Source organism: Dunckerocampus dactyliophorus, chromosome 16, assembly GCF_027744805.1.
Source record: "Dunckerocampus dactyliophorus isolate RoL2022-P2 chromosome 16, RoL_Ddac_1.1, whole genome shotgun sequence".
NCBI lineage: Eukaryota > Metazoa > Chordata > Actinopteri > Syngnathiformes > Syngnathidae > Dunckerocampus > Dunckerocampus dactyliophorus.
The window spans coordinates 6,235,380-6,246,278 of record NC_072834.1 but is presented as its reverse complement, the minus strand read 5'-3'; the positions used below and the strand labels follow the sequence as shown (position 1 = coordinate 6,246,278).

General features: G+C 42.1%; 2 protein-coding genes across 4 annotated transcripts; one reads left to right on the top strand and one right to left on the bottom strand.

The window, feature by feature from the left end:
• Nucleotides 1-166: 166 nt before the first annotated feature.
• LOC129168819 (ras-related protein Rab-39B-like) lies at nt 167-9,024 on the bottom strand. Of its 3 annotated transcripts, XM_054754519.1 has the most exons (6): nt 8,845-9,024; nt 8,329-8,504; nt 4,324-4,389; nt 2,851-3,072; nt 2,194-2,464; nt 167-2,122 (listed from the first exon to the last, which is right to left on the bottom strand). In XM_054754519.1, the coding sequence occupies exons 4-6, from the start codon at nt 3,063-3,065 to the stop codon at nt 1,967-1,969; spliced, it is 642 nt and encodes a 213-aa protein (XP_054610494.1). In that variant the 5' UTR covers nt 3,066-3,072; nt 4,324-4,389; nt 8,329-8,504; nt 8,845-9,024; the 3' UTR covers nt 167-1,966. The 3 variants fall into 3 exon arrangements, with proteins under 3 accessions (XP_054610494.1, XP_054610493.1, XP_054610495.1); XM_054754518.1 differs by lacking the exon at nt 8,329-8,504 and having other exon boundaries at nt 8,845-8,967; XM_054754520.1 differs by lacking the exons at nt 8,329-8,504; nt 8,845-9,024 and adding an exon at nt 4,620-4,638.
• On the top strand, nt 4,820-10,323 carry rab38c (RAB38c, member of RAS oncogene family). The gene is made up of 5 exons (XM_054754521.1): nt 4,820-4,915; nt 5,005-5,224; nt 8,361-8,491; nt 8,862-8,999; nt 9,806-10,323. Exons 2-5 carry the CDS (start codon nt 5,032-5,034, stop codon nt 9,962-9,964), a joined length of 621 nt encoding a protein of 206 aa, XP_054610496.1. The 5' UTR covers nt 4,820-4,915; nt 5,005-5,031; the 3' UTR covers nt 9,965-10,323.
• The last annotated feature ends 576 nt before the right edge of the window (nt 10,324-10,899 follow it).

Sequence of the window (10,899 nt, the reverse complement as noted above, 5' to 3'; positions counted from 1 at the left end):
GCTAGCAGCTACTGGATAATTCTTGGCTTTACACACTAAATATGAAATGTTTTTTGTTTTTTCTTCTCACCTCTCATGTGTCTCTCCAAGCATGTGGTCGCCAAGAGGGGAACAAGCACCGGAAACTCTCAGGTGGGCCGAAAATGTGTTATGTTAGCTAAGAAGCTCCACGATTACCCATGTGTTATCGCGAGATGTGCGACTTAACTAACAGTCATATTACTTAAAGTACGTTTTGAAATAATATAAGCTTATATTAATCATACAAAGCAACTATAGCTGATTGTGTGTGTGCTCACGCCAATTGAGAATTCATGTCGTGGTTGTAATTCCTCAAACAGTACACGGTCCAGATTGCTGTCGTTACTTCATGTAACCACAAGGTGTCGCCTTCCACCTGTATTCAGTAATTGTTTAATTGACGAGTAAGAACTTGTAATTTACAAGTACATTGGAACGTTTAATTTGTGGGGAAAGATTGAGGGTTCAACTTTTATTCAAGCATAAATACATTTCACTTACAATAAGACTTTTAAAGTTAATTAGTATAATGTCCACCCCCACTACCTAAGCTACCTAAACCAAGTTTACTGTACACAAAAACTTCCTTCCTCCACAAGGCACTCGAAAGAGATTCTTTCACCTTAAATAAAACTAAAGAAAATAACCACAATTCGGTCAAAATTATGCATTATTTCCAGTTCATCACAAACAAACAAATGTCCCGTTTTGACTTTCATGACTGTTGCAAAAGCCTGTTTGTATGGGCCACACCGAGGAGAATAATAGTCAATTGCGAGAATAAAGTTGTAATATTACGAGAAAAAAACGTTTTCGTGTTTTTTTTCCTCATAAAATTAAGATTTTTATCTCAACTTTCGTCTCATGAGACAGAACATTTTTTTCAGGGACGTTTTTTCATGTAAAAAATGTAAAAAATACAACTTGTTTTAAAAAATTACATCGTTTTTCTTGTAATATTTTATTTGCAGAGCATTGCACATTTTATAAATTCATTTCTTGTAAAATGCATAACTTTCTCATTAAAGTGAAAGTTTTCAGTTCTTGTTTTTATTTCTTGTAATATTACATTTTTTGAATGTCATTAACATTGACACTTATTTTGTAATATTATGACCTGATTTATGTAAAATTACTTTTTTTTCCTTGTAGTTGTTTTTTTCTTGCCATGTTATGACTTTCTTCTTGTAAAATTAAGACTTGTTTCCCATATTTAATGCTTTTTTTTGTATCATTCTGACTTGTTTCTCTTAATATGATTTTTGTTTTTGTAATACATTTTCCAAAACAGATTTTTCATGAAAGAGCACTGTGTTTTTCGTGTCAAAACACAAAAAACCTGTGTTTTCCTGTCAAACTTTACATAAATTCTTGTAAAAATTACATATTTTTCTCCTTGTACCATGATTTTCTTCTAAAATTGCAACTTTTTAAAAATTGTACCATTTGTACTATTACGCCTTTACTCTTGACAAGTTTTCTACTTTTTTTTTCTAGAATATTACCACTTTATTCTTGTAATTTCGCAACATTTTTGTTGTATTGTCCTATTTCTTTTGTCATCAGTGTGACTTCAATGCTCTTTCATAGTCAAGCCACTTGGATGTTATTGTGCAGTTAGTGAAAGTGCCGCCTCATTCTGACTACATATCGTTATATGTAGTGGCTCACTGATTTTATATTACAGTAGTTGTAAATAGTCATTCCAACATTTGTTCACTGGAGTGCATGTGAAGAAAGACCCCTAAAAAAAGCAGGAAACCAAATGTGGAGATGAATGAAGGCTTCTTGTGCTTAGAAATGTAGTATGACCGAGCAGCACATGAGAAGTAAAGCGTATTACTGCAAAATGGGCATATTTGAAGAACAAGAGATGTCAAACAAGTACTGTCGACTGCGAGGCAGCTCTCCCAAAGATGGAGTCCAAAGAAATGAGACATACAGTTCAGCAGAGGCATTGCCGTCCACCCTTGGTCACCTCCTCTGACGAATGGACGATGTTGGGTACGAATCCGCTCTTGACGCCCTCCCAGCCGTCCTGGATCTTGATGTCGCCGCTCCGCACCAGCTCAAAAATCTCCCTCGTCAGATCCATGAACGCCTTCAGCAGACAAAAAAAAACCCATCATAAAGTCAACTGAGTAAAGGCAGGCATTAACTTGTCCAACAAACCTTCTCCACGTTGATGGCGTCTCGTGCCGACGTCTCAACGTAGTGCATGCCGTAGGCGCCCGCCAGCTTCTCGGCCTCCTGCCGGCTCACCTGGCGCTGAGCCTCCAGGTCACACTTGTGGCCGACCAGCAGGAAGACAATGCCGTGCGGCTGGACATGACTCTGCGCCTCCTCCAGCCAGTTGTGCACGTTCTGGAAGGAGCGGCGGTTGGTGATGTCGAAGAGCAGGAGCCCCCCCACCGAGTTGCGGTAGTACGCTCTGGTGATGGACCTGGAGGAGGCCAAAGAACATGCTGATGGTTTTTCCACTAAAGGACTATAGTCTCATATGAAATGAACAAAAGTGGGCTTAGAATTGAAGCTTGTGGGACTCCCCTTGATCATTTGTTCCTGCAGCAACATGTCAAAAGCTAACTTTAGTGGAATATCTCAAAACTAAAACATATTTCAGAGTACAACCAAAATTTTCTGCTAAAATATAATATAAAATAAAAGTCAGACATCAAAAACTTGTTGTGGTATTCAAACTTGGTATTTAAAATTGGCAAAAGATTACATTTGGAATACAGGAAGTGTGAATGTAACTCGGGTGTATGAATTCCACAAATGACCTGATAACAGTCCAACCTGGAAGCTTCCACAGCGTGTTATACCCACCTGAACCGCTCCTGGCCAGCAGTGTCCCAGATCTGGAGTTTGATCCTTTTGCCCGGCTCGATCTCCAGCAGGCGGGAGAAGAAGTCCACCCCGACAGTGGGGTCTGACACGTGGGCGAAGTGGCCCTCGGTGAACCTGCGAATCAAACACGACTTGCCCACCGTGGAGTCCCCGATGACAATGAGACGAAACTGATAAAGCCATATCGTGTCCATGTCAGTTCTGTTGGAGGGGGTGGAGAGTGGGAATGAACACATTTTAAGAACAGCATAAATGCTGGACCGGTGATTTATTCTGAAATGTGAACACTCTTTATGTGGAACAAGTTCTTTTTTTCCCATCTTTAACGATGATTTGAACTGCACGAGAAAGTGGAAAGAAAAACATAGCTCTCTTTGATCACATGGTCATCTATTGACAAACATATTCGCACAACCAGGCAGCAACAACCAATGTTGTAATGGCGCTACGCAACAAATTGCTGAGCCAGCATTAATAGCGCTGATGAGTCCATTGTAAACTACGTGTAACACACGAGTTTCATACCGACAGTGGCGTGGAACCATTTTAAAGTGCATGCAGAGGGAGATAAAAGACTGACATAGAGTTAAAAAACATACATCAGGAGGTTGCCTACAGCCACAGCTGTTAATGCCAATGGTTTTTGACAGGCATTCATCAGAGACCCTGACGGTTATTTGTTGTGGCCGATCTACATGGTGGCCGTGGCCACGATTGGTCAACCTCCGGCCACCCCACTGGCCATCGAGACAGTTCAGGTATCAACTTATTGCCGCCCCAATGCGCAATTTGCTTTGTTCCACGACACACCTGGCAACTAAGAGAGCTTTAATTGGAGCATTTACTGTCACCTTCTCGTCGCCTTTCCTGCCAGCATTTCTGCCGTAACTCTCTTGCATGTTTAGACAGCAGGTGGATCGCTGAAAGCAATCAGGTACGGAATGTGGCTCCGCCCTCGGAAGAACCAAACATGGTCAATTCAAGACGTCACGTGCGTTACGGCAGAAAAGAAGGGCGACAGAACGGAGCATGACATTGACGGTGCCAATACATAAAAAAACAAACATTTCAAATAAATTTTGATGCAAAATATTAATAATTTACGTTTGTGCAGCACTTTGTTTTAACGACCTGCCAACCAATTCATATACGGTTTGATTTTTTTTGTAAATGTGGTATATCCATACAAAACAGGTGTATGATGTGAATTGTATTAAAATCAATGCTCGCATTCTCAACACACATAAGATAATTCCTGGATCAGGAGAGAAAGTGTCATTTAAACAACATCCTTGCTAACATCATACATTTAGGCCCTCATCATATTACTTAAGAGCCCTTTGAAGAGACAGCTAAGATATAATACGAATGCAGTCATTAGGCCCAGAAAGCCAACAAATAGTATTGATAGGAATCATGATGACAACAAAAAAATGGTAACTGGTGACTTACCTTTCAAAACGATGGCTCAATATGTGTCAAAAGCAAGCCCCATGTCGACGATGATGCCTTCAAAATCTACAAGGAAAGCATGTTGTTTACCAGCTGTGCACTGTAAAAACAAAACGATCATCGACGTCATTGAAACCATGCATTAACCGTCGTCGTTCTTAAACGAGACGCTGCGGCGCTTATTTTGTTGTTGATATTTCCGATGAAATGGCAGCAGGACAACACAACGGTATCACACATCAACCCCCACCGCCCCCCTCGCCCTCATCAGCACCATGTTACCGTAATGTACACACAAGACACGCAGAAGCAAAAACCAGCAGCTTGACGCCTTCAAGACCGTCCGAGCTTCCCGTTTCTTTACTCAGAGCTCGTCAACTAGTCCAATCCATAAAAACTCGAACATCGTAAAATCAACTTAACGGGAGTTAAAAGGAGGCTTCACCATAAGGAGGAACACAAGTCATTGTACGTGTTTGTGCTTTTCCTGTTTTGACTCAGCACTCCGAAATCCCACGCTTCCAGCCGAACACTTGAATGCACCGGCAGCTCCCAGCTGAGAGTCGCGTGGGAGTGGGAGGTCCACAGAGAGGTCACTCGTTTTTTAACTAACAAATAACTTTGGTTTTCCAGCACTGAAAAAGTTGTGACTAAAGTTGTCTTATGTCTTATTAGAAACAGTAGTCCCACCGTCTTCTTCTTGGAGCCATGCAGCAAGAGCTCCTATTCAAAGTGTTGGTCATCGGCGACTTGGGGGTGGGCAAGACGTCCATCATTAAGCGCTACGTCCACCACATCTTCTCGCAGCACTACCGAGCCACAATCGGCGTGGACTTTGCCCTCAAGGTGCTCCAGTGGGACCAGGACACCGTTATCCGTCTTCAGCTGTGGGACATAGCAGGTGAATGTGTGTGTTCTCCCTGTTTCCTTCTGTAGTAACTTTATTTTTTTAAATTAATTTTATTGATTTAATTGTGATGCTTTAATCTTTCGTGGCATGATAGTGCAGGGAAGCAAAACGGACACTACGGAGAGTTGAAATTACTTATTTGTAATGATTTTGTGCATGTGTGTGTGTGTGTTGCATGGTCCGTCCAAGTCATTTGTTGCCTGGTTGTGGAATGTCGACGACGCAGGCGACTCCCATGTGGATAACATCGGTCACATGATGGCCACCATGGAACCAAAACATACAAACTAACACAGTGGAACTTCTTAAAGAGGAAGACATCCTATGTATGATTTCATGGACAGCGAATGAATTAATCTGTTACAGAGTCAAACTGTCACCATCGTACAGCATCTTCAACACATTATTATGCAAACTTCACTTTTTAAAGACGTTCCCACTGCAATACCTGTGAATATTCTCATTCATCCAGGTCATTGTACTCTCTGGGCATTGAATCGATCGCAACTGGGCTGTTCAGGTTGTCTTAGAAGACGTTTCGCCTCTCATGCGAGCAGCCCCCATCAGTTCATGCTTCTACCAGAAATAAGTGTCCCGAGAGCCCGTTTATGAGCACCATCTACCATCTCCCTGGAAGAGGCGATCACACACTCGCTGTTAAAGTTGCGGTTTTTCATGATGTCATGAAGGAAAAACCTCCTTCCTCCTTCGACGTTCTTCCCCAGGCCAGCTGGACCAGACGAACAACTGCTGTACATCAAGTAAGTCTCCATGATATCCATTGTGATACATGGAGCACATAGCGCTTGATATCACAGCTACATCCACAGTCCATCTAGCCGTGTACAAACAAAACATGGAATGTGGGCTAATACTTTACAGACAATTTGGCTGTCTGTTTGTGGCTGATTATATGCTTGTTCTTGTTTCCCAGTCAGTACAGATTGGTGTGCTATCGCATTGTTTTGGAGTGGGCCCGTTACCTCTCGATAGTGGCGTGAGGCGCTGCTTCAGTACGCTGGAAAAACAGTTGTTTGTGTTATGTGCTACCATAACAATGTTGCAGTAGCTTGGTTTATATACAGATCAGTTATGTACATAGAACATTGTTGAGTTTTTGGAGGATTTTTTGAGGGGTTCATAGACAAAATAGGCTGGCGACCAGTCCTGGGTGTACCCCGAGACTTGCCTGAAGTCAGCTGGGATAGGCTCCAGCATACCCCCGCAACCCTAATTAGGATAAGCGGCAGAGAAAATGGATGGATGGATAGTCAAAATAGGTGTGTCCTGTTAAGTGCATTGTTAGCTCCCACATGCTAGCTGTTTTTCTCTCTTTAGAACGCACAGAAAAGGGAAAGACGCGTGGTCATGTTTAACATAAGGACTGATGGGCAAAATTCCAAAAAAGGGCAGTTTTCCTTTAAGTGTAGAATAAATAAATTGGAGGCTAACTAGTTAGCTCGGTAGCATGCTGCAGTATGTCTCGTGTTCCTGCAGTGATCCCGCAGCCTGTGCATTACAGTTGAGCAATGTGTTGTAAACAAAGAATTATAGCAGTGTAAAGGTGACTCTAGGGGTGTTATTTCATGTCTACATGGCTCTTTTTAAATTGTATTTAGAAAGCCATGATCAGGTTTCGTCTGCTCTAACTATGCAAATATTCCATTTATTAATATTGAATCCTACTTTGTGGAAATGAACTTATCGCGGTCCGATTTGGAACCAATTAACCGCAATAAACAAGGGACAACTGTACAACTAAAAAGTCCTTGCCTCATCCCACCAGTAGATAGAGACCATGCTCTGTTTAGGAGTGCTCCTGCACGCAGCACTCAGATCGGACGCCACAGTGCTGATGCTCTAATCCACCACGCACTCAGGGGGAGGTTTGATTGTGAGGACAAAGCAGATCAAATTTAAGCACTTCAGGGTGGCTGCCTTTGTAGTAGCCGCAGATTTTGTGCCTAAAGAGGACACCAATCTTACTGCTGCAATTTGAAGAAACTACAGGTAGGCCTGTCATGATAACAAATTTTGCTACGAATTATTGTCGATAATCGACATTATCAACATTTTTTTTAGACCATTTTTTTCATTAATTGTCATGAGGTGTCATTTTTGTCATTTGAACCACTAGATGGTATTCAAGTATAGTGTACCTGTGTGAGCTAGAAGTTGCCTGTATGCATGTTGTCGGCTGTTGACAGTAAAAGACGTTTGAGATCAACCACGTTGATGTTCTTAATGTTTCATAGAAACATCACAAACATCACGCCTCGGTAAGCGTTGACTGTCGAGACGAAGGCTGCGCTGCCCGATGCACATCAGTCGGTAGTTTTTTTTCCCAGTTGAGAAAACTGTGCGTGTCGGTCGTCGATGTTCATGCGCTCACCTTGTTCATTCCGTGTAAAACCGAAATATTCCCACACTGGGGCTGATGCGTTCGCCTTAGAAACCATTGCTTCTGTGTCTTCATTCATGTTAGCGTATGCTTTCTCATGAGGTTCATTTGGTACTCGCACTCTGGATCTTTTAAAGCAAGGAGTTTGTGTCAGCCCCGGCATAAAACCCCAAATGAAAGGCGAAACAACGAGCAAGCTTACCCTAAAACCGGAGAGCCTCAGACCCATGAGACATGCCGCATCGAACCTGAGCGTGCTCCAGGGAACGGCAACATGGTCGGTTTAAAATTGCCGCTCCACCGCAAAATGCCAAGTCATGAAAGGGTGTACCGGCATCACTGTTGTTAAAGTTACGTAGTGATTCTGTTATGAATCGACAGTATTACGCTACAGAGTTACAGTGTAATAATAACATGTAAAAAGTGGTTAAAGTACACAATAGCGCTTCTTGCGGCCACACACTCTGTCAGAGACAGATGTGGACAAACACATCTCATCGGCATTAAAGCTACAGACACAAAACAGCGCATTCCCAATAGGGCTTACTAAAAACACTTTTAAACTGTCTCAATTCCGGCATCAAGGCTAGATTTTGACCAATACACTATTATGGGACCTCTGACAGTCTTGTTGAAAACTACTATAACATGATACCTTTAACAGTTTTTACAAATGTAAAAAATAAGTACTCACTCAACCTTTTGTTGTTTTGTCTTGCATCCTAGGACAGGAGCGCTATGGCAACATGACGCGTGTCTACTACCGCGAGGCCATGGGAGCGTTGGTGGTCTTTGACATCACGCGTGCATCTACCTTCGATGCCGTGCTCAAGTGGAAGGACGACCTGGACTCCAAGGTTAGAAGTCCACCTGTACTTGCATCATACAATATGATAGTTTTGTGTATTAACGCTTGTTTAAATTGTATTATAAACCATACAGCATGTCCACATAAGAAAAAAACATTTTTTTCCCATTAAACTTCCCCTATTATTAAAAAATGACTTTTTAATGTGTACTTACATTAACCTGTCTATGACCAACACGCGTGAGACTTGAAAACAGGCTTTGCCACACATCTTAAAATAAAACCTGGCGCCTCTTTGCAGGAAAAAGCCTACTGTCACCTGCCGTAGGCCGTAAACCGAGAAGGTGACAAACTTACCGTATGTGACCTAATGTTATATTCACCACCAGTGCTGTTTGTTACCTTTTGTTCACGCGAAGGTGACGCTGAACCACGGCAGGCCCGTTCCAGTCGTCCTCTTAGCCAACAAGGCCGACCAGGCGACGTGCCAGCAGCCCAAACTGGACGCCTTCTGCCGAGAGAACGGTTTCGTCGGCTGGTTCGAGACTTCGGCCAAGGTAAAAGTGTAAATCCCAGTTCTAATAAGCTCGTACTGTGACAAACAGAAAGCAAAATGCAAGGGTGGGACGTTAATTGGACAGAGGCTTTGAAAACTCATTCATTTTTTAACATTCATAATGATTTGGAGAGCATGATAGTGGAAAGGAAAAAGTAGATCTCTTTGACCACATGGTCATTTATTAACAAGTATATTTTGCACAACAACACAACAGCAACACAATGTTGTAGCGCTGATGAGTTTATTGTAAACAACAGTACAGCAGGTTCACACCGGCAGCAGAGTATCAACGTTTCAAGCGCATGCAGAGGGAGATAAAGCTGCTGGATGCTGACCACTCATGATACTTCAACTGCAGCTACTGCAGTCTTGTGGTGTCAATAAAAAATGATATCAGGATGTTGCCTACAGCCACAGCTGTTAATGAAAATGTTTTTGACCTGGCACTAATTAGAAACCCCGGTGGTTATTTGCTTTTGGAGCCCAACTATACGAGAATTGGTGGTTAATTGGATAGAGGCGCTCATTTGAGTATTAACGATTAATACAAGAATGACTGACAAGCACGTACCTGTTTTGTTACCACTAGCAATCCGACACTGTTCCACTCCTGGCCTGTATGTGGCGACAATGCACATTACAAAGTGGCGCGCAACCCTTTAAAACCAACTTTATTTCTAATGAGGTAAAGTAAAAAGGTTCAATCAAAATCAAATCACGTTCCATTTTCAGGCTCTATTTCCAATCTCCACCAAGTTATCTACTGTAGTACTATTTTTAAGTGTTTTGTTTTTTTTTAAACAGGAAAACACAAACATCGAGGAAGCAGCACGCTGCCTGGTGGAGCACATCCTGAGCAACGAGGAGAGCCCGCTCCCCGAGCGAGAGCCCGCCTCCCTCGTCCTGTCCGGGTATGCCAATGCCACCAAGGAGCACCTCAGCTGCTCATCTTGTTCGAAATAACAAATTGCTGGCCAGCGGGAGTAAAAACAGGAAGGGAATGCCGTCTGTCACAGTGGATACAGTTTTTAATTTTTAATTCAAATCTATATAGCCTATAGGTTAATGTTGTTTTTAATATTATTGGAAATATAAGGCGTTAGTTGCAATTTTCTGCCTTACAGAGGCAGGATGCCACTTGTGTGAAAGGGTATTTGGCAATATTCCACCTTTGCTGGATTTTGTATGAAAGGCACAGGCGTGGACAAATGCTGGAACCACTGTTACGGCTTGGAATACGGCTCTCTATTGTTGGATCAGTGTGCAAAAGAGGCCACTGGACCCTTCATTAGGTACACCTGCACAAACGAAGCTGTATTGAAAAGATATACTGTATGTTTAATTAATGATTTTGTTTTGTTCATTAACTTAAATTAAACATTCTAAAAAATACATAAATAGTGTATGTTATTCATCAATGTATTTATTTCATTTTTCAGCATTTCCCAATGTTCAGTTGAGTACTTATTAATTACTCACTTAATTAATAAGTGAATATTAATTAATTCAATATTCAGTTAATTAATATTGAATCCTACTTTGTGGAAATTCACTTATCGCAGTCAGTTCTGGAACCAAATAACCGCGATAAACGAGGGACGACTATACTACAAATGGCGAACTACAACGCACGGTGGCCGAGTGGTTAGTATGTTGGCCACACTGTCAGGAGATTGGGAAGACCTGGGTTTGAATCTCTGCTTGGGCATCTCTGTGGAGTTTGCATGTTCTCCCCGTGCGTTTTAATGTGTCCTTACGACCTGTCTATGACCAACACACGTGACACTTGAAAACAGGCTTTGCTGCACATCCTAAAATAAAACCCATGGTTTTCCTCGGGTACTCCGGTTTCCTCCCACATTCCAAAAACATGCATGTTAGGTTAACTGGAGACTCTA

Excerpts from the sequence above, each read along its gene's own strand:
- LOC129168819 (XM_054754519.1), bottom strand. The coding sequence starts at position 3,065 with ATGGACACGATATGGCTTTATCAGTTTCGTCTCATTGTCATCGGGGAC. Across the intron at positions 2,465-2,850 it reads GCTGGCCAGGAGCGGTTCAG|GTCCATCACCAGAGCGTACT; the intron begins GTGGGTATAACA and ends GGCCTCCTCCAG. Across the intron at positions 2,123-2,193 it reads ACGCCATCAACGTGGAGAAG|GCGTTCATGGATCTGACGAG; the intron begins GTTTGTTGGACA and ends TGTCTGCTGAAG.
- rab38c (XM_054754521.1), top strand. The coding sequence starts at position 5,032 with ATGCAGCAAGAGCTCCTATTCAAAGTGTTGGTCATCGGCGACTTGGGG. Across the intron at positions 8,492-8,861 it reads AGGACGACCTGGACTCCAAG|GTGACGCTGAACCACGGCAG; the intron begins GTTAGAAGTCCA and ends GTTCACGCGAAG. Across the intron at positions 9,000-9,805 it reads GGTTCGAGACTTCGGCCAAG|GAAAACACAAACATCGAGGA; the intron begins GTAAAAGTGTAA and ends TTTTTTAAACAG.